At 34.8% G+C, this 24,260-nt stretch overlaps 1 protein-coding gene across 2 annotated transcripts in view; it reads right to left on the minus strand.

Moving 5' to 3' along the window:
* Positions 1 to 429: 429 nt before the first annotated feature.
* Positions 430 to 24,260, minus strand: part of LOC128992393 (voltage-gated potassium channel subunit beta-2-like) — an 83,287-nt gene continuing 59,456 nt past the window's right edge. The window contains exons 4-11 of one of the 2 annotated variants that reach the window (XM_054415950.1): positions 23,442 to 23,649; positions 21,868 to 21,995; positions 21,212 to 21,418; positions 20,461 to 20,558; positions 18,773 to 18,832; positions 6,376 to 6,567; positions 5,587 to 5,872; positions 430 to 4,309 (exon numbers count right to left, since the gene is read on the minus strand). In XM_054415950.1, the coding sequence (XP_054271925.1) occupies positions 5,771 to 5,872; positions 6,376 to 6,567; positions 18,773 to 18,832; positions 20,461 to 20,558; positions 21,212 to 21,418; positions 21,868 to 21,995; positions 23,442 to 23,649 (995 nt within the window). In that variant the 3' untranslated portion in view covers positions 430 to 4,309; positions 5,587 to 5,770. Of the gene's footprint in view, positions 4,310 to 5,586; positions 5,873 to 6,375; positions 6,568 to 18,772; positions 18,833 to 20,454; positions 20,559 to 21,211; positions 21,419 to 21,867; positions 21,996 to 23,441; positions 23,650 to 24,260 lie in introns of both variants that reach the window. The other variant, XM_054415949.1, reaches the window with a different exon arrangement.

Raw genomic sequence — 24,260 nt, forward strand, 5'->3', positions numbered from 1 at the left:
AATACTTTGTACCTGATCTTGCTGGTTCGCAAACTCATTCAAGTTTGTCCAGCCCAAAACATTTATGCCAAATTTATTGACCTCAAGCACTCGAGCTATCGTATTTTAGAACATATCTAAATACAGTACATAAAAATTTGACGAATAGTGTTTTTGAAATTCGCTTAACATAACATATTCAATGATCTCTTCTATCTTTCTAAACTTATATTTTTAACACAAACTTTGAGAAAAAAATTACAAAAAAATAGTTTTGATAATTTAAAAGCACTAATGGGCATTTTTTTTTAAAATTTGTGATGTAAGGAAAATTTCAAAACATGAAAAGATAATTATAAAAATCAAGCAGCACAGCCAAACAGACTTTGAAGCTAAACATTATAAAATTGATTGTAAAAAAAAATGTGTTTATGACTAAAGGGAATTTTCTGTAGATATAAACCTATCCTCCATTATTCTATAAACTCATAATAATTTTTAAACAGTTTTAAATTAGACTTTTAAGTATTTAATGTTTTTAACCATTAATAACTCCACAGAGCCACATTTCTAGTTGAATTACGAATCAGTGAAAGACTATAAATTCTACAGGTTAACTTGATATAGTTAAAAATATAAGTCAAGAAAATATTCATTACATTCCAAACAGCTTAACAGCGCCTCTTCCGATTCGAAACATCAAAACGCTAGAATAAAATAATTAAAGTTACACACTAAGATATGGTAAATCGTTAACAATTATATCCACACACAAATTCAAAAATAAATTACGGTAATGAAAACATCTTAACGGAAACAAGGTAAAACAAAGTCGTATTTACAATATTTTCAAACCGTGTATAGCATAGGCCTATCTATGAAATGGTCTTATGTATACTTAAATGTATTAAATTATCGCTCCTATGCACACTACTTTTATCACTATTAGTTTTCAAGCACTTTTTTAGATATAACTTACTTATAAACTATACGAATAATAAACTATTGATAAAATATCTTCCCATAAGTAACTGAACAAGCAATAACTTCGGGTTAAAATTTAACAGGTTAATAATTTGAGAAAACTGGCCAGTGATATGTTAATGAGGTACGATGAACAATTAGTTGAGTTGAAATTTGATATAGTAGATATAATAGTACTCAAATTTTAGTTTCAAATTCAAACACATGATCCAAAGATGTATTCAAAGATCCAACAGAAAATTAGATCAAGTCAACAAGTTAATGATATAAAATCGAGACAGAAAGCCTGCGATAGTTTAGAATCTTTTTCTTTTGGACTTGACAAGTACTAGTATTTTAAATTGGCAAAGTAAAACAAAATAGGAAAATGAAATCTGATTCACTTTTACTGAATACAGATTAATTGCAACGTGGAATTTATCATGGTTTTAATTTATTTTGTTTCACAAACAAAGAAAGGTTAAATTTACAATATTTTAAGATTTTAATCCCACAGTTTGAAATCCTGAAGAAACACTTAACACGATAACAAAGTTAGCGAAAACTTCTCGATTATATACACACTGAAACACCAACATAAAAGTCTAGGCAGTGCAAAAATTATTCAATCTAGGTAAAAAGAGGTTCGTCGATATAAAAAGCCTTATGAATTTGTTAATTTGTACCTAACTATTAGCGTATATTTACAATTATATAGTAAGAAGATTTAAAAGATATATTCATGTATAACGTACGTGACATACAGCTTTCGTGAAAAGATATACATGTGGTATATTGTCACATTCTTAAAACTATACTACCTTATAACAACCTCGGATGTGAGCGGATGTTGCGCGGTTGGCACTACTTAGTGCAATGAGCGTCCCCTGGTGTAGGCGTTGACGTTTTATTGTTGTCAGGTTGGTAAATAGGCAATTGTGATTAAGATTTCCGTTTAACCTCTACTTTGGTTTGTTCTACCATTGATCAAATATTGAATCAAATCTCTACAGAACACCTTCTCTCATCCAGGCAATCATCGAATCATCGAATCATCGAACTAATGTAGATAAAAACCCAGAACTAAACACACCATGAAAGTGACGTACTATTTAGAAACCAATATAAATTATCAGTGCCATAGAAAAACAACCCTTCTACATTTCTGCATATTACTTTTGAAAATAAGAATATATAATGTGTTCAAAAACTCATAAAAATTGAATTTCAGCGAAGCAAATTTTTAAAAGGTACTAAATTTAATACAAACACACAGGAATGTAAGATTTACGCAAAATGTACGACCACACTCAAACATTTACTTAAGTCAGTTTTCTGATTTTCATTTTGCCTTGTGTGGTAAAAAAATACTATTTTTTTGGGTACCTACATGATTTAATTTGATGCAATAAAGCCACGGTTACTTGGAGCCAGTTGGCGGGCAGGTTACCTACCTCAGGTAACTTAAAATACACTCGAGGCATGTAACCTGCTTGCTCTGCTGGGGTCTCAAGTAAACACTTTTTAAGTATGGCAGTAGAAGGCTCAAGATTCCTAAAGGTAAGATCGGTAAACCAACCATTTTCAAATTCTAGGGTTGCAACCCCCCCCCCCCAAATACATTTTTTGGGGAGGGGGTGAGCATTTAAATCTCACCCCGGGCGTCTATTACCCTCGGGGCGTTAGTTGATCGTGGGTCTGTTAAGAGAAGGTCTTCTGTATGTGTAAGTTTAAACACAAAGAGATTATAGATTTTTTACGCATAACATGGTCAAACACATTTTACGTCGATACTTGTACATCTATATTTTAAAGGTAAACAGCTTGATATAGCGTTTCAATATTTAGTAGTATTGATAGATGCTACAACAATTTAGAACAAATATCCCTTCGGTAATGCATTAATGAATTCACTTATAAATCATTCATTGCTAAAACCTTACACATATCAAATTAAATAAATACAGGAAATATTGATTTTTCCAAAATTTGTTCACTTATTTATAATCACCAAGAAATCATGCTTAACGTCTCATAACAGGCTCATTGACTTTGAAACTGGTTATGAACAAGTAATGGTAATATTTTTCAACAGACATATTTTACTACACCATAAAAGTCTTTATAATCATTTTTTAAACTAAATTACGATAATACCTGCGCTATTGTTATTAAATAAATACTAATAGATCAGAAATGTGTTGGTGTTGGTGGCCGGTAAGTGTTTTTGAGAAGGACTTTAAAAAAATGGCAGTGATCTTTTAACATTGAAAGAATACGTTTATCGTTGTATTCTAATGCCCCGGTAATAGTGTACATACTCTCAACGAGTAGTGCTCCGACAGCGCAAGGCATCAAAGGTACGAATTGACAGCCCAAATGAGTTAACATATCACATTTCTTTTGGTTCCAACATACAGAAAATTTTTCCCCAGAGAACAAACAGCTATTTTTAATTCAAAAAGTTCAAAATGTGATAAAGCTAACCTTATCACATAAAGGACATTACTGTCACATGTGAATGCTGACTGAATACAGTGCTTGCCCAGTAATTAGTAGGTTGACCGTTTCAATCCTGAGAAAATTCAGTAGCTTTTTGAGGTTAGAAACTGTATTCAGCTGTTGTTTGGATAATGCTCCTAATGAAAGAAACAGCTGATATTTAGTCAGTAACAAAACCATAGAGGCATCTAACTTCATTCTACATTCTTCCTTCACTTTTTTCAAGTAGAAAAGGTAAATAGTATTGTGTCCCTGTCTCAATCTAATGGTAATTATAATGAATTCAACAATTATAAATAAATTCCAGAACATTCCTTGAGCTACAGACCACATGAGCAGTCAAAACAGCTGATGTTAAATAACTACAGCTGTTTATGTCAACAATGTGATGGTGTGGGTAAAGGTTTAATATATTCTCGATTGTTTTACTCATAAGTCAGTTTCAAAGTCATTCAACCTAGTTGATCTCTATGCACAGATTACAGTAATAAATAAATTTAAGTAGACAAAGAGTTATGTTTTTCCCCCAGCCGTCTCCTATTTCAGTTTTACAAACTTAGACGTCATAGAATTTTTCAAATTGTTGACTAATAACACCATTTTTAAAGTCATTAAACCTTACTGGTCTACAGACACACAGCAATACATATTACGCAGAAGTTTATGTTTTTCTCTTGCCATCTCCTGTTTCCGTTTGTCACTGTGCAGCGTACACCAGAGAAAGAGTTAGGCTGTGACGAAGCTAGCTACGCCAACCGCACTCATATAAGTAAAGCTTGCTCAACTCCTGCGGTGGGAAAATGGGAGCCGTTGAAAACGTAGAAGAGCTCAGAAACCTGTTTTCAGAAGGTCCTGAGGTGTCCACCTAAAAAATAAACACCTGTTTAAAGACCATGGTAAATAAGAGTAACAAAGTTAATTGAAGTATATTATTGCAATAAAATATACGAGGGTATTTTAAATAAGGGTCGATTTCACGTATAAATCCGTAAGTCGCTTGTACGTCGCAACGCTTATCACAATTTACTGGCATCATTTGTGAACAGAATGGCACAAATTCCAGCTCTGTAGCTGTCATATACGCTTTGCTGGGTGTGTTTAAAATTTCACAAATGACTGGAGTTGATGTCCCTACAATGAGTGTGGAAATGGGCTATGGAGTGTAAACATGGCCGTAAATTCCTTTTTTCCAAGTGGTCTTCTTTGAGAAGTCTGGGGTACCCAGCAAAAACAGAATTTCTTCCAAAATAAGCATTTTCACAGCAATTTTAAAACTCCTTAGCCTATTTCTGCACATTCCACGCTTATGTTTGCATCAGGGTCACTGACCTTACCTCGGACTCCACAAAAGGTTTGATTATTTAAAAAAAAATTTTTAAACACACAACCAAGCGTATATGACAGCTACAGAGCTGAAGTTTGTGTAATTCTGTCCACAAATGATGCCAGTAAATGTGGATGAGCCTCATTGCGGCGTAGAAGCGAACTACAGATTCACACAAAACTGGCCCTTACTTAAAAACCACCCTCGTATGAACGGAAATTAAATCTTTTTCGTGTTTCAACACCAACTAATCAGTGATTATGCAACTACTAAGGTTAGTTATTGAGTGCTCTCCTAGTAATCTAAGGTTGCCGGTTCAATCCTGAGAAAAGCGAGTAGCTTATTGATGGCTCAAAACTGGACCCAGCTGTCCTTGAGCATTAGGCTTTAAATAGTTCTGACTAATGAAACAGCTGGTCATAGTCAGTAACAAAGCTACAAGGCATTTCATCCTTCATTCATATTTGGGTAGCGCACATAGGTGGCGTCCAGGGCCATACTCAGACCGGTTTATCCGAAAAAAATTTTCCGGGCCTTGCCAAACATAGCACAGTGGTGTGGTGGAGTGGAGGAGGCCCAGCCTTTAATATCTTTACCAGGGCCTGCCAAATCTACATACGGGTCTGATAGCGTCCCCATAATTAAAAAACCTTTGATTTTTTATGTTTACCTAGCATTAACCTGTTGTTAGCCAATATCATTAATCGATAGACCAATGAGCAATGGCAAATGGACTAACCCAGACTCAAACTGTTAAGAATCAAACAGGTGACCTTCATATTTCAAAACTTAATCATTCCTAGACTTTTTCAACTCACTAAAGAACGACGTGGACAGCGTGAGAGACTATGACGTATCAGCAGACTACACGTGGTCCAACTGTTCATACTGTCACTGGATGCTGCAGAACGGAAGCTTCTGTTCCTTAGACTCCTCGTGAAGGTCCTCTTCCTTGGGAGAGGAGTCGCCCGCCAGAGATCCGCCCGGCGGGCACATTGTTTGTCATCTAAGCGCCAGAGTCGACACCATCGGTGGACGAGATGGCTTGTTGTCTAGGATACGCTCCAGCTCGTTCATGGTGTTTGTGTTCAGCTTCGGCACCATCTGGAAAATAAGTTGAGATCAGCTGGGCGAACAGTTGGTGGAAATCAGGTTGTTTGGATGTTCTGGAAATGTTGACAAGGAATGTGAAAATTGTACAGCTACTAGAATGAACAGATTTTCTGGAGATGGAATATAAATGGATCCTTCCTTTGCCAATAGGGTTTTTAGTAAAGTTCTTCACTCCTATATGTTCCAGTACATGTCCATGCTTTCAGTAGCTTTTTGTTTAGTGATCAATTTCACTATGGTCTAGGCATTCCATTCTCATAACATTGTAGCTAGTTTTGAGATGAACATGTATGTAGCTGAATCGACCTGGCAGAATGTGATGATGAACCAGTAACTGATTTCTGTCAAACAACTCTTTAACCAAGCCAAACTGAAACAACAATTTCTTACAAACTAAGTCAACTGGATTAGCTTACTATTGTGTCTTTTATCGCCGTTTCGGATCTCATTGGGAATGCAAGAAAGGTGTGTATGCAAGTAAACTAGCTGGGTACCTGTAAGCTGTGAATAGCCTGGTAGAGCTGTTCTACGCTGGTAGCACCCAGCAATAGGCACTGAACACTATCGTTCTTGAGGCACCAGGCGATACTGAGCTGGATAACAGAACACCCGAGTCGTTCAGCGACCTGCGCGACCTCACGCAGCTTCTCCTGCTGTCGTCTGTTGTCCTCGGGCTGCATCCGCTCCTGCATCATTCAATCAGTCACACATCTCTTACAGGGTTATCCTAACTGCCGATTTTGGCCGCCAGAAATTGCTGCGGGATTGTGGATGTCGTGCGAGTTCTAAGTTTTCTTTACCAAATTCGGGTTTCTAGGAAAACGCCGGTACCTGACCTTTGTTTAGGTTTTTTGGTAAAAACACAGCTGTTTCGACAGCAAATTTCGGCAGTTAGGAAAACTTGCCTTTAATTTTAAACTAATCCATTGTATCTCCAACAATGTCAACATTTTTTTGAAATTTTGATTTTTAACGGTGATTTTTCCATTACCCATAAGATAACAGAAAAAGCGGATTTTCACAAAAACAGATTGAACAATTTTGATACTGAAGGACCACATACTGAATTTCAGTATATGGTACTTTTAACTTTAACCCTTTGATTCACAGTGGTATTATCAGGATACCACTTGTAAAATAATTTTTACTGCATTGATGCATACTGGTATTGTGGAAATACCATACCAGGGGGCCTAGTCAGTGCTGTAACCTAGCGTATTTTGGAGGAACTAGTAGCTTCTAGATTAATTTAGTATTAAAGTTGAAGTTTCAAAGCGTCGTTGCATGCTACAGGCTACAGGCTGTTATGCAGAGGTTTTGACTGTCTTGTATACCCTTCTATTACATATAACAAAGTAAGATATATGTTTTTATGTTGAATTAGACACTATGTAATTGTTATATTGCGTCAAAAACACTGTTTTTGTTCAAACTGAAAGTTTATTTTGCCAAATATAGGTGGTATACCTACAATACCACTATGCTACTAACACTAGACATATTTTGTTGTTGCCTTACTAAGCTAAAATATAATTTCAAGCATATTTTGTGATAACTTTCGTTATTTTTTTTAGGTAACTCAGTCATATAAATTTTACTTACTATATTTTAAATATTTATTTATTATTCTCAGATATCCAAAAGACATGACTGAAGACATCTTACTAACAGAAATTCTAAATGACGGTTGCTAAGATGAAATAGGTTTATCAGATAATTGACCAGATGACAGTAGCGGGGCTACAGAATACAGGGGCTAGCTCACGTCTTTGATGTAGCACTTGCCGACACGGCCCCGCTCCCCCACCTCCTGTGACGTCACCTGACAGTCAGGCCTGTTTCCATTACGCGGCCAGCGAAATTCTCACTCTTTTACACGCTCCCCTACCGTTGTACGAACATATTTCTCAAATGAAACTTATATCGTTTTATTCTGCATTAACTGTAGAATCCAAATATCCAAACAGTTTTTAGTTTACTGCGAGTAAATTGGTTTTATAACAACAAACGTAGAGGAACTACAATAATGAAACTTGAAAAAGTCACTGAGTGAGGAATATTTTTATTTTTGAGTTAGGCACACACTTTCAGCGAGAAAACTATAGTCAATCAGTTCTTCCACAGTAATTACTTAACAATTCTTAAATACCCCTAAATAACAGTTCATTAATAAATCGTCTCAAAAGACGATTGTCACAACTGAGCGCTGGCGGGTAATTTTCCCGCTCGCCTCGCAATTTTTAGGTTGTTGTTATGGCAACACTGCATCAAATACGCGGGAAACCAACTTCGCTCTTTCATTGTTATTCGCGTCTTCTGTTTGGCTCTGTCTATGTGTGCAGTATTACATTCTGAAGTTAGTTTTTAGTAATATAAGTTATGAGTGTTTGCTCTGTTGCCGTGTGTAAGAATCATTCCAAAAAAACTACAGGTGTTGTTTATCATAAATTTCCGAGGGATAAATCTGTTCGTGCAATATGGGTAGCTAAGTGTAAGCGAGCTGACGCATTTAATTCGGACTACGCCAGAATTTGTAGTGACCATTTTACCGAGTGTGACTATGCAGATGACATGAAAAATAGACTTCTTGGTTTGCCACAGAAGAAGATTTTAAAGGAAGATGCAGTGCCATCACTGAAACTATTACCTGCCGAGGTTAGTAATAACGAACCTAAACCAGATGTAAGAAATGAGAGACATGTTAAAAGAGAAATTAGGAATCAGGCTGTTGAACATTTAAAAGCACTAAGCCCTAAAAAACGTAGAATAGAACTGAACTTAGAAGCAACAGTAAACAATGTTAATGTAAATAACGTGCCCCAAAACTGCCCTCAAAACGAGATTGTGTGTCAAAATTGCATTGATAAAGAACAACAAATATCATGTCTTAAAACTGAGTTACTCTCTTTAAAAAAGAAACTTCAATTGGCTAAAGCGAAAGTTAAATCAAACTTAAAAAAAATTAAAAGGAATTTGAACACTAAGACTAGTTTAAAAGTGCGCTTAAAGAAACATCAAAAAGATTCCTTAAAAAAAAGTTGCAAACATTCATGCCATTTGTTTTTTGAAAATTCTAAAAAAATACTTACCCAAAATCAAATAAAAGCCATCTTGAACAACAAAAAGACTAAACAGTGGGAATCAGATGATATTTCAAGGGCTATAATATTAAGAGCGCTAAACCAGAAATCCTATGAATTCCTCAGGCTCAAAATGCATTTCCCTCTTCCCTCCCCAGCTACTCTTAAAAGGTGGTGTGCAAAGTTTCAGTGTTATCCTGGCATCTTAACGAATGTTTTGGAATTAATTGCAAAAAGTGCAGAAACCATGAGTGACCTCGAGAGGACTTGTGTTTTGAGTTTTGACGAGATGCACCTTGACAGTAAAATAAGCTATCATACTGGTCTCGACCAAGCTTTAGGCCCATTTTCTAGAGTACAAGTGGTTTTGGCCAGAGGTTTGATGTCTCCCTGGAAACAACCTGTTTACTATGCATTTGATACAACTATGACAAAAGATATTTTGTTTGATATAATCAACCATCTTGAGCGTTGTCAAATAAGAGTAGTAGCAATTGTGTCTGATTTAGGAGGTTGCAATACATTGTACAAGGGACTGGGTATTAAAGGTGAAAAACACTTTTTTTCCAACCCCTATTGTGATGAAAGAAATATTTATGTATTTGCAGATTTACCACACTATTTGAAACTTTTGAGAAATCACTTTTTAGATAGTGGTTTATTGCTCAAAGACGGCACGAAATTGACCGGTGACATATTGGTAGACTTGATACAAAAAGACAATGGTGAAGTAAGACTATGCCATAAACTGAAACCAGAGTTTCTAACGTTAACTGGAAATGCGAGACAGAAGGTCGGACCTGCAAAAGCCATATTTTCTAATACGGTTGCCAAAGCCATACTGGTGTTATTAGACAATAAGAAAGCTGCTGACTTTTTTGAACTGATGGACAATTTTTTTGACATCATGAATAGCAAGTGCCCCTATGTTAGCAAACGTTATAATTGCGCTTTTGGAATAGATGACCAAATACTCAAAGAACAACAACATATTTTGGAAGAAGTACAAAACGTTGTTTCTTCAATGAGAGTTGTGGGAAAAAATACATTGTTGCCTTTTCAAAAAGGTATTTTAATGTCAATAGCATCGCTAAATATGATGTTTGAAGACCTTAAAAAGATTGGGCTAAAATACATACTAACAGCAAGGCTGACTCAAGATGTTCTTGAAAACCTATTTGGTCAGTTACGAGGTATAGGGAGATTCAATGACCACCCGTCTCCAACAGAAATCATTTACAGGATAAGACATCTGTTGCTCTCTAACAAACTTCCAAAGCCATCTCCAAAATCAAATACCCAAGAAGAAAGTGAGGAAGTGTCAGTGAACACATATTTAACAGCCAATCTATTAGATTCTATATTTAATCACAAAGAAAACAACGAGGATCCAACAGAACCTGAGCATAATGATTTAAATCAGCCTCTCAGTATTGACATTCCTGGTAACCTTGACACCGAAATCCTCACTACCTGTACTGAAGAAGAGCAGCTTGTGAATGAGGTCCCCGAGCAACATTGGGCCGAAGAGGAAGCAATTAAGTATATTGCTGGTTTCATCGCTTTTAAAGTCAGAAATGTAGATCCAAGCCTTGGGATACTGACAAAATCCTTTGAGGAGGAAAGCACTAGCTGGATATCAACTATATCACGAGGAGGTAAATGGCATTTTTAAGTTGTTTAAACTTTTTTTGTAAATATTCCGTAAGACAAAAGATATGACGTTTCAAAATGTGAAAACGTTTCTTGGAAACAAATGCCACATGCGCTGCAAAAGTATTTAAAAGTATTTAAGGTAATCAGCTTGCCGAATTAATTTTTTTATATGATAGGTAGTTGTTAACGTAAAATCGTATCTTTAACTGTCTGGATGGCAAAATAGTATGCTCGAAATCCTTTTTAAATTTTACATGTAATTAAACATGTTGACGATAGTCTGTATATCCCTTCCGTTTTTAACTCATTGTGCATAAAATAGAAATTATAGCTTGATGACCTTTTTACAATAATTTGACTTATAATCATAATAAATGTTACTAACAACATTATAATGTTAAAAAAGTAAGTAATATAATAAGTTAAAACAATAATGATATTTATCGTAGGCCTACTTATCACCTATACATACAGAATGATCAGAACATGAAATTAAACTGAATTTTGTAACCACTCTGTAAAATATTTAAATGATTAGATGATATTTGTATAGTTATAGCTGTTAAATGACTAAAGTAAACATTTTCCAGGACTAACAACGCCATCTGACAAGTGGAAACTACTTATTAAAATGTTTGACAGAGAATTTCACATTCTTCACGGTGACTCCCTTGATAGACAAATTAATGTTGTCAAACGTTTTGAAAACATTTTAAAACGAAAATTCCCCAGTGTATGTCCACAATCTATTAGGCTCTTTTCAAAACTAAGAACAATCATCCGAATTCGGCATTTAAACAGAACAATCAAAGAAGACAGAAGAAAAAGTGATCAGAAGATGACTAAGTGGCTGAAATCAGCAAAATAGGATAAAAATATTATAAAGAAAATATTATCTCATTAAAACGCTCTTTTACTTATTTTGTACGAATAAATTACCTAAACCATTACACATTCCTAAAAGATACCCAACCAAGTGTATTAGAAGATATCACAAGGAGTACTGGAATATCAAACAAGGTAAATAATTTTCTAAGCCTTAAATCTACACAATTTTAAAATACAGTTTTAGCACTAATTACTTGTTTCACTAATAAAAACAGTGCAATAATTGTTTTATCACGATCATAACATTTTTTTACTATCATGTTATAAACAGCACGATGCGGACATTTGCGGAACGATGTAATGTGATCGCCAAGTTTACAAAGCCTTACTTCCTGATAAGCAATAAACGACCCGTTGGTTTTATCGTGAATTTTCAGACTAATTACTGAAGTAGAACTATTAATGAATATTTTTCTCGCTCAAAGTTTTTTCCTATCCCAAAAATATAAAAAATCCCCGCTTAGTGACTTTTTGAAGTTCAAAAATTGTTAATCCTTATATTTTTCTCCTTTAAAAAACATATTATTGATCACAACTAAAATATTTTTGGACCATCAGATTCGGTAGTTAATGCAGATTACAACGATATAAGTTTCATACGGACAATTGAGTTGTGTAAATTTAAGGAAGCGTTGAAATGAGTGGTTTGTATCGGGTTTGTATATGTGCCGCGCGCTAGCTACACCCGCGGAGTCAGCCCGGTGACGTCACAGCCACACGGCACTGGGGCCACTTTGCTAGTCGACGTGAGCCAGCCCCTGTATTCTGTAGCCCCGCCCCAGTGCCGTGTGGCTGTGACGTCACCGGGCTGACTCCGCGGGTGTAGCTAGCGCGCGGCACATATACAAACCCGATACAAACCACTCATTTCAACGCTTCCTTAAATTTACACAACTCAATTGTCCGTATGAAACTTATATCGTTGTAATCTGCATTAACTACCGAATCTGATGGTCCAAAAATATTTTAGTTGTGATCAATAATATGTTTTTTAAAGGAGAAAAATATAAGGATTAACAATTTTTGAACTTCAAAAAGTCACTAAGCGGGGATTTTTTATATTTTTGGGATAGGAAAAAACTTTGAGCGAGAAAAATATTCATTAATAGTTCTACTTCAGTAATTAGTCTGAAAATTCACGATAAAACCAACGGGTCGTTTATTGCTTATCAGGAAGTAAGGCTTTGTAAACTTGGCGATCACATTACATCGTTCCGCAAATGTCCGCATCGTGCTGTTTATAACATGATAGTAAAAAAATGTTATGATCGTGATAAAACAATTATTGCACTGTTTTTATTAGTGAAACAAGTAATTAGTGCTAAAACTGTATTTTAAAATTGTGTAGATTTAAGGCTTAGAAAATTATTTACCTTGTTTGATATTCCAGTACTCCTTGTGATATCTTCTAATACACTTGGTTGGGTATCTTTTAGGAATGTGTAATGGTTTAGGTAATTTATTCGTACAAAATAAGTAAAAGAGCGTTTTAATGAGATAATATTTTCTTTATAATATTTTTATCCTATTTTGCTGATTTCAGCCACTTAGTCATCTTCTGATCACTTTTTCTTCCGTCTTCTTTGATTGTTCTGTTTAAATGCCGAATTCGGATGATTGTTCTTAGTTTTGAAAAGAGCCTAATAGATTGTGGACATACACTGGGGAATTTTCGTTTTAAAATGTTTTCAAAACGTTTGACAACATTAATTTGTCTATCAAGGGAGTCACCGTGAAGAATGTGAAATTCTCTGTCAAACATTTTAATAAGTAGTTTCCACTTGTCAGATGGCGTTGTTAGTCCTGGAAAATGTTTACTTTAGTCATTTAACAGCTATAACTATACAAATATCATCTAATCATTTAAATATTTTACAGAGTGGTTACAAAATTCAGTTTAATTTCATGTTCTGATCATTCTGTATGTATAGGTGATAAGTAGGCCTACGATAAATATCATTATTGTTTTAACTTATTATATTACTTACTTTTTTAACATTATAATGTTGTTAGTAACATTTATTATGATTATAAGTCAAATTATTGTAAAAAGGTCATCAAGCTATAATTTCTATTTTATGCACAATGAGTTAAAAACGGAAGGGATATACAGACTATCGTCAACATGTTTAATTACATGTAAAATTTAAAAAGGATTTCGAGCATACTATTTTGCCATCCAGACAGTTAAAGATACGATTTTACGTTAACAACTACCTATCATATAAAAAAATTAATTCGGCAAGCTGATTACCTTAAATACTTTTAAATACTTTTGCAGCGCATGTGGCATTTGTTTCCAAGAAACGTTTTCACATTTTGAAACGTCATATCTTTTGTCTTACGGAATATTTACAAAAAAAGTTTAAACAACTTAAAAATGCCATTTACCTCCTCGTGATATAGTTGATATCCAGCTAGTGCTTTCCTCCTCAAAGGATTTTGTCAGTATCCCAAGGCTTGGATCTACATTTCTGACTTTAAAAGCGATGAAACCAGCAATATACTTAATTGCTTCCTCTTCGGCCCAATGTTGCTCGGGGACCTCATTCACAAGCTGCTCTTCTTCAGTACAGGTAGTGAGGATTTCGGTGTCAAGGTTACCAGGAATGTCAATACTGAGAGGCTGATTTAAATCATTATGCTCAGGTTCTGTTGGATCCTCGTTGTTTTCTTTGTGATTAAATATAGAATCTAATAGATTGGCTGTTAAATATGTGTTCACTGACACTTCCTCACTTTCTTCTTGGGTATTTGATTTTGGAGATGGCTTTGGAAGTTTGTTAGAGAGCAACAGATGTCTTATCCTGTAAATGATTTCTGTTGGAGACGGGTGGTCATTGAATCTCCCTATACCTCGTAACTGACCAAATAGGTTTTCAAGAACATCTTGAGTCAGCCTTGCTGTTAGTATGTATTTTAGCCCAATCTTTTTAAGGTCTTCAAACATCATATTTAGCGATGCTATTGACATTAAAATACCTTTTTGAAAAGGCAACAATGTATTTTTTCCCACAACTCTCATTGAAGAAACAACGTTTTGTACTTCTTCCAAAATATGTTGTTGTTCTTTGAGTATTTGGTCATCTATTCCAAAAGCGCAATTATAACGTTTGCTAACATAGGGGCACTTGCTATTCATGATGTCAAAAAAATTGTCCATCAGTTCAAAAAAGTCAGCAGCTTTCTTATTGTCTAATAACACCAGTATGGCTTTGGCAACCGTATTAGAAAATATGGCTTTTGCAGGTCCGACCTTCTGTCTCGCATTTCCAGTTAACGTTAGAAACTCTGGTTTCAGTTTATGGCATAGTCTTACTTCACCATTGTCTTTTTGTATCAAGTCTACCAATATGTCACCGGTCAATTTCGTGCCGTCTTTGAGCAATAAACCACTATCTAAAAAGTGATTTCTCAAAAGTTTCAAATAGTGTGGTAAATCTGCAAATACATAAATATTTCTTTCATCACAATAGGGGTTGGAAAAAAAGTGTTTTTCACCTTTAATACCCAGTCCCTTGTACAATGTATTGCAACCTCCTAAATCAGACACAATTGCTACTACTCTTATTTGACAACGCTCAAGATGGTTGATTATATCAAACAAAATATCTTTTGTCATAGTTGTATCAAATGCATAGTAAACAGGTTGTTTCCAGGGAGACATCAAACCTCTGGCCAAAACCACTTGTACTCTAGAAAATGGGCCTAAAGCTTGGTCGAGACCAGTATGATAGCTTATTTTACTGTCAAGGTGCATCTCGTCAAAACTCAAAACACAAGTCCTCTCGAGGTCACTCATGGTTTCTGCACTTTTTGCAATTAATTCCAAAACATTCGTTAAGATGCCAGGATAACACTGAAACTTTGCACACCACCTTTTAAGAGTAGCTGGGGAGGGAAGAGGGAAATGCATTTTGAGCCTGAGGAATTCATAGGATTTCTGGTTTAGCGCTCTTAATATTATAGCCCTTGAAATATCATCTGATTCCCACTGTTTAGTCTTTTTGTTGTTCAAGATGGCTTTTATTTGATTTTGGGTAAGTATTTTTTTAGAATTTTCAAAAAACAAATGGCATGAATGTTTGCAACTTTTTTTTAAGGAATCTTTTTGATGTTTCTTTAAGCGCACTTTTAAACTAGTCTTAGTGTTCAAATTCCTTTTAATTTTTTTTAAGTTTGATTTAACTTTCGCTTTAGCCAATTGAAGTTTCTTTTTTAAAGAGAGTAACTCAGTTTTAAGACATGATATTTGTTGTTCTTTATCAATGCAATTTTGACACACAATCTCGTTTTGAGGGCAGTTTTGGGGCACGTTATTTACATTAACATTGTTTACTGTTGCTTCTAAGTTCAGTTCTATTCTACGTTTTTTAGGGCTTAGTGCTTTTAAATGTTCAACAGCCTGATTCCTAATTTCTCTTTTAACATGTCTCTCATTTCTTACATCTGGTTTAGGTTCGTTATTACTAACCTCGGCAGGTAATAGTTTCAGTGATGGCACTGCATCTTCCTTTAAAATCTTCTTCTGTGGCAAACCAAGAAGTCTATTTTTCATGTCATCTGCATAGTCACACTCGGTAAAATGGTCACTACAAATTCTGGCGTAGTCCGAATTAAATGCGTCAGCTCGCTTACACTTAGCTACCCATATTGCACGAACAGATTTATCCCTCGGAAATTTATGATAAACAACACCTGTAGTTTTTTTGGAATGATTCTTACACACGGCAACAGAGCAAACACTCATAACTTATATTACTAAAAACTAACTTCAGAATGTAATACTGCACACATAGACAGAGCCAAACAGAAGACGCGAATAACAATGAAAGAGCGAAGTTGGTTTCCCGCGTATTTGATGCAGTGTTGCCATAACAACAACCTAAAAATTGCGAGGCGAGCGGGAAAATTACCCGCCAGCGCTCAGTTGTGACAATCGTCTTTTGAGACGATTTATTAATGAACTGTTAGGGGTATTTAAGAATTGTTAAGTAATTACTGTGGAAGAACTGATTGACTATAGTTTTCTCGCTGAAAGTGTGTGCCTAACTCAAAAATAAAAATATTCCTCACTCAGTGACTTTTTCAAGTTTCATTATTGTAGTTCCTCTACGTTTGTTGTTATAAAACCAATTTACTCGCAGTAAACTAAAAACTGTTTGGATATTTGGATTCTACAGTTAATGCAGAATAAAACGATATAAGTTTCATTTGAGAAATATGTTCGTACAACGGTAGGGGAGCGTGTAAAAGAGTGAGAATTTCGCTGGCCGCGTAATGGAAACAGGCCTGACTGTCAGGTGACGTCACAGGAGGTGGGGGAGCGGGGCCGTGTCGGCAAGTGCTACATCAAAGACGTGAGCTAGCCCCTGTATTCTGTAGCCCCGGCACTGGGGCCACTTTGCTAGTCGACGTGAGCCAGCCCCTGTATTCTGTAGCCCCGTGACAGTAGTCTCTCTTCAGCAAATATAATCATCTTCATTGATGAAAATACATAATTTATTTTTATCATTATAAATCACCTATTGCGTTTGGAATCATAACCCAGGTGAAGCAATTCCGTATCTCCGTCACGAATGGCTTACACTCAAAATCGACGAAAGGCAAAGGAAAGGCTAAATTAAATTTGATCAAACATAAATTTAAAATGCCAGTAGAAAAGAGGCTCAAGGAGAACGTTCACATGCCCATAATATCAACATGGACGAGATGCAACTTATGCAGAACAAAAGAGAAAAAGATTCGCTCATACTGGGAATGTAACGAGCGCAAAGTGTGCTTATGCTAGACAGACAAAAAATGGTTTTTATGAGTTTCACAACTGAACTAAGATAAAGATTAATCTTGAATCTTAAGATTGGAGAATACGATGTTGTACAATGATTCTCTGGAAACTTGTTATTTTATAACAGACCTTCAAATGTATTCAGTATTGTCATACAAATGTATTTACGAGTACTAATATCTTGAGCTAATTTACTATTTTTCACATAGATTAGATAAGTAATCTTTTTATTACAATACATGAACAGGTAAATAATTGTTTCTTATCTGTAACATATTGGTAGGTTTTACGTTTCAAGGAAGGGTTTTAATATTTTATATGCACATTAGACTACGCACTGATACACAGTGGTATATATAGAATACCACCTCGTTTTTTATTAATAAAAATTATAAAAACAAAATTAAATTTTTTAAATTATTTTTCCTGAGCTCTGACACGGTTAAGGTTACCAAAAAACATCAATTCAATAAAAATTGAAATAAAAAAATTTTCCTGTGCATCAAAGGGTTAAATGAAACGGTACAGCCCTCAATCCTGTAAAAATTACTTTTAAAGGAATGGGAGAGAAAAAATACAGTCAAAAATTCTTAGTCTAACTTGTCAAGGCAGTTAAACTTATCCAAGTTGTCAATTGGAATTGAAAAAGGTCTTTCCTAATTTCTACTCATTTAGCAAAAACTACCTTGCACAATCATGTTCCTAGACAGAGAATATCTCGAGCCATGGAAAATGTTCAAAAAAGACGATGTAACTTACAAGGAATAGGAGGTATCAAGTTCAAGATTCAATGATATCTGTTCAATTGGCTCAGTCGCTTTTATTTCTTTGACACCCTGCAGTAGAGCAGACTACAGCTGATATTATGAGTCTTGCACAGCCTAACTTGTCAATAGAAATCTTCAAACTAAATCTCGTTTGCTAAACACTACAAGTAAAATAGGAGTACAAATTTAGCGTGATAGCTAGTACTAATCTAACTTCTAGTACTAAACTCTACTCTAAACAACATGCAGACAACCATGCACACATTCTAGGTTAATTATCCAATATTAGTTATTTAGTACAAGTTTACCAGTTAAAATTTACCATTTTAGATATTCAGTACCGGTAGGTAACAATATTATGTGTTAGTAATGCGGTTAGACGTTATTATAGTTTGCAAAATTGTTTTCCATGCTTTAACTTTAAATTTGAAAATATCTACATTAGTTTGAAAAATAAGTTAAGTTACATTAGGAATTACCACAACAAAACTATATGTGACATAAAACACCAAATTACTAATTAATTGGAAGATACTACTATTATTAACCATTTTAATATAAAAACTATTAATCTCTCATCCTTGTTCTTGGACTTTATTTCAAGTAAAGCACACATGCTGAAAAATGTACAATACATTGAGTTAAGTTGTTTAGTTATTGTTTAAAAGTTGTTATTTCCATTTTGGATCCTAAAAGAAAATATATAAATTACCTCTTTAGTCGACTGAGTTTCATCTTCAGTCCAACTGTGAGAGAATGAAGAGTACTTGTTCTGTAAAAGTACAAAAGTATCTTCTTACAGATTCACTTGCTTTGGTTCAAAGTTAATGTTAATTTTTATTTTAGGATTAGAATTCAAACGTTTAAATTAACTAAGACACTAATTTACTCTATGAAATAGTCTGATAGCACAAATTACAAAGGGTTACAGTTACAATATTATTATCAGGACTGCTTTCGTAAATGGACTCAGGGTCGCCAAGGGTTTTACTTTGTTGAGAATACAAGGAAGAGAAAAATTACCCGCAAGGAAGGTTGGGCGCAAATAGCTCTCGGATCCATATTGTGTCTAATGTGAACCACGGGCCGGAATATTCCCTTAGTTTTTATTGATTCAAAAGAAATTGATTAGTTCAAGAAGTAAAACTTAATTTTGAAATGAGAATTTAGTGTTTAACCCTATCAACAGTTTAGTATTGATTAATTTATATCTAACCAATTAGATTTCAGCGTATTGTAGTAAACAAATTATTGTGATTTTCATAATTGCCATATCATTTGCAAAAACATATAAACTTTAACTTTAACTGGCTCTAAAGAAATAGCAATGACAATTTTGTGCAAGATAAAACGAGTCTGTAAAACTTACGAGAATGGACAAAATTTTAACTTGAAAAGACTCATTAGCCGTAGACGCCGAGATACGCTTAAATATTCAGAGATGAAAATTGCTTCCTTTCTTGGCTTGGATTCCAACTTATCTCAACTGCAATGCATGGGAATAATCTTCATTTTGAACATTGCTTAACTTTTTGTTATTGATTTATCGTGTAGTTTGAAATCACAAAATAAACAAAAATTTTTTATACTAGTCAGTAATTTCAGTTTTAGACACATTCATACATAATTAAGTTTTGATATTGCAATTAACTATATCTAAGACTATAAGAGCTTTATTAGCTAAAAAAATATTTTGCTAAAAACTGTACCTAGTCTGAAAAGAGTAAAAAAATATAGAAAATCTTGTGTTAAATTTTGTAACACCAAGTAGAGATTTTATGAGTTCATGATAAAATAAAATATGTTAAAAAACCACTGTCTATCAGAAACGAATACCTATTCTAAAGCAACCAAGGACATGATTTCTTTGTTGTTATAATGACTAGAACCAATATTATATTATAGACTAAAGATATTTACTAAATTACTCTCCACGAAGTAAATAATCTAAATATTACTAACTTACGTAATCTCTATACAAATATCTATGACTCATTCAGAAGAATTATAAGTAAACAAACAGTATATGAATGGCTCTCATAAAAACTTATATTTTATTTAAGTTAAAAGAAGTTAATAAAAGATGTAAATACCTAACATCTATTTTTTGTTATTTTTACTACTTTTCTTTACACAGTTTTCCCCTATTCTTCCACATATTCTAGCTATCCATCAAACTAATTAAGAAACTAAAATATTAAAGTGTTCTAATGATCTATGTACAGCTAAACACTAAACTATACCATCTTAAAAACTATTTTAATCATACAAAATTAAAATAACCAGCAATAAAACCTACACAAACATAAAACAACACAGATTATATTGACTGTGATCCCTGCTAAATCATCTAAAATTAAATTTAGGTTAGTAAATTTTGGATTTTCAATTTACCTTTACCTTCATCGACGATCTTGAAAGAACCGGTAAACCACCGTCGTCAATTTTACCGGAGACCAAACCCATGGCTAGTGGTGACCACGCCATGAGACCCACTCCTGCAAAACATAGTGCATTGATTAGTCTGATATTGGCCAAACTTTTACAATCAATTCTAGCACAGACTTTAAATATTTAAGAAAACATCTGATCTGTTATTCGTATTAGTGATATTATTTTTAGTGTTACTTCAAAACAGGTTACAGTTTTATGGTGTCACAATTATACCCTTAGCAATATGGCAGTGCTCCTGAATAAGTGTATTTTAAAAAGTGTTTAGGGACACTATATTTTTATTTTTTATACGTTAGTGATATTTTTCAAGAGGACAACATGAGAATAAAGTTTTGTGGATGTACTGGAATTTGAACCCGTCCCTCCCGCACGGAAGTCAGAGAAGCTAACCACTAGGCTACCAACACGTATTGCTACGGATATAAAAAAAGTAATGGTTATTTTATTTCTTAGTTAGAGAACAGGAAACCGAAGCGAAGGATGTTCCCACTCACTTACTTTTAACAAACATTACTTGCTGCGGCGCAGTAAAAATGTTTGTGACTGCAGCACATTCCACAATGAAGCGAGAAGTGCAAATTATGCAGTGCATTGCACAGAAAATGGACTAGAAAAACTTAGCTTCACAGGGAACAATAATCTACAAATCGACTCTGGTAAAATTTAGACTACCGAAGCTCTAAAAGTGGAATCTTACCGATCTTGTTGTACAACTCGGGCATGTACAGTTCCGTCTTCTCCCTACAGAACATATGGTACTCCGTCTGCTCGATAATCGGAGTGATGCAGTTGAACTGACGACAGTTGGTGTAGGCTTCCATCACTTCCACCGGCGTCCACTTGGCCGTTCCCCAGTACATCACCCAGCCTTGACCAATCACGTGGTGCATGGCTCTCACCACCTCTGCGGAACAATGTCAAAGTTCACAAGATGAAAGAAATATTACAATAATTAATTTCTTACGCTAACCTAAACTATAAAACTTTGCTCTATACATCCAGCTATAATCTGACGGTAGTTAATCAAAATTTTAAAATTTCGCTCAGATAGCGACATTTAACATATGCAGAAGTAAGAGAAAGGTTATTTTTGATCTGTTACTAAAAGTGTTTACTGTACTATGGAATGTTATCCCACTAACGTAAACCCCAAAAAGGTTTTAAATACTAACACAGACTTTAAATACTAAAGAAAACATCTGATCTGTTATTCGTACCAGTCTAAGTGTTATTTCAAAACAGGTTACAGTTATATGGTGTCATGACTATACCCAAACACACAGTAACAACCAAATGATCACTATGAATCAGTGTCTTTTATCAACCAGATAACAGATTTTTAAGTAAACTTACCTTCTGTTGGACACATTGGGTCTGCCCTGTGAACAATTACGACGTCAATATAGCTGAGTTGGAGTCTAGCAAGTGACGCTCGCACTGACTCGATGATATGCTTTCTCGACAACCCCCTTTCTTCAGATCTGATCAACAAATAGAAACATTTAAAACATTGAGAAGTCAATACTACTCATGACTAGCAAAATATCATCTTAAACTGTCTATTGTAAAAGTTTAGCATTTTTGGACCATCAAGAGGAATGTAATTGTAATTCTTTGCTAGCTAAACTAAAACTTATTGGTTGATGAATTACTGAAGGTCTACACCAACCGACCAACCTTTGCAATTTCAAGGTTAACCCCATTAAAAACAACGCTTCCATGATCGTGCTTAATATCATTGGGATCTTCAAGATAAGACCACATCAATATTATCACGTGGTTTCATCCACATTGCAGTCGTTTTCAGAGCAGTAACAGAGCACTTCCACAACAATGCTCCTTAGTAGTGATGCTTTGTACAAAAATATAAGCAACAGTGGATACACTCCATTGTACCCTTAAGTGGTGTCTAGCAGTTGTACTAGTGACTAGGAGGGTAAAGTGCAAAACTGCCTCCCTTGCCCTCATGTACTACAACGCTCATGGTGGAGGAGGACCATATGCCCTGTGCGATAGCAATTTCCCCACAGTACTCGCCGTTCGAGCTCTTCTCTGCTTGTCACAAGTATATTTCCGGCACAACATACCAGAGCTGAAAGCGCTCAGTTGTTCCATTAATGTGTGTTTCCTCTGTTTAATTCTCTGTGTGCTTTTTTACTGCTCAGAATCAGAACCATGACCATTTCTGAGGAGGCTGAAACTTCAGCACACCTTGTAAGTGATGTGACACTGTTTCACCGGGAAGACTACGATTGGGTTTTTAATTCCTTTGTTACTATTTTCTCCTCTCTAAGTCAATGAATTCAAGAAAATCTAGTTTATAAACTAGCCTATAGCAACAACAGTGAAACCCAAATTATAAATGGTTTCTTCATAGTCTCTCCTGTCATAGTATTTTGATTTTAAATTGAATTTCCCTTCTTTCAACTCCTCTTAACTTTTCTCCAAAGTATCCAGAGCTAAGAGCTGTATTATTCTTTCAGTTTTTAAATATTTTAAGCCTGGACAATTAATTTTGAACTTTGCAACAATAATAGTTAAGTAAAAATGAGGAGTGTGTGTTTGAATATTACTTCTCACTTCCTTCTTTTGCTTTGGAACAGTCTGATTCTCAATAATTTTCCCATTAACTTTTCCCAAAAGTTCTAAATGCCATTGTAAGAAGAAATGCCTTTTAACCTTAAAATAACATGATTTTCTAAGAGATACCATTTTTATTACCAATCAAGAAAGGGACACAATGCTGTGTATTTGATCCCGAATGGATGAAGGGCGATCATTGAATGGAATGGACATGTCTTTTTGTAACTTTGTTACTTACAAGATCAGCTGTTTCTTCAACCAGGTCCATTTATTAAAAGCTCAACAATCAAAGACAGCTGAGCTATACCACAAACAAATAAGTGGAAACAATCAACATTACTCACTTAGAATTCCAATAGATCTTAGTTGTAACAATATAAGAGCTGCGTTTCCAGCCCTTCTTCTGCAGGATGTGTCCCAACTCCAGTTCCGCTCGGATGCCGCAGTGAGCTTCCGAGAGGTCGAAGACGTTGATGCCGCTCTCGTACGCCGCTTGCACCACCGCCTCGGCTTGCTCTTCACTGACGTTGTTGCCAAATGTCACCCAAGTCCCTAGAACACCATATCCTTGAAAATTGAACCATCCCTCTTCTTAAGTAAAAATATTTTTGATACATCACCAGGTATTTGTCCTAGAGAGCTTTCCAATTTGGGGTTCAATTATACTTTGAAAATGTTTTCTGCTACCCCCTAGAAACTTAAGTCCTAAAAGCAAAAACCTACTGGACCGTCAACAAATAAGCTTTTTTAACTTAGGATTGCTATACATTTACTTTTGAGGTTTACGTTTAACCACTAAGAAGAGGATTTTGGATTTTTCAGTGGTGCGATGTTCCAGTGGATACAATTAATTTGTCCATAAGTACTCTATATGTTTTTATTTAAAATTTTTCTTGATTATAACAATCCCTTGACTTCAAACACAACAATTATGTAGATATATATTTTGTTATTATAAGACTCTCACTACCTATGGTAGTTAAAAAGATGAAAACATTTTTTTTTTATAATACAGGCATTAACATGATAAATGTTTTGACACAATTGAATCAGAACTGAAGTGTACATGTGTTTTGGTGGTTGATTCAAATTCATGTCCCGTCTCCATTAGACACATTTGGGATTTGTTCAAGCACAATGGAGAACGCTGTCCATCTGCTGTC

Source organism: Macrosteles quadrilineatus, unplaced genomic scaffold (genome assembly GCF_028750875.1).
Source record: "Macrosteles quadrilineatus isolate MER2022 unplaced genomic scaffold, UCM_ALF_1.0 Scaffold_4__1_contigs__length_99947679, whole genome shotgun sequence".
Classification (NCBI taxonomy): domain Eukaryota; kingdom Metazoa; phylum Arthropoda; class Insecta; order Hemiptera; family Cicadellidae; genus Macrosteles; species Macrosteles quadrilineatus.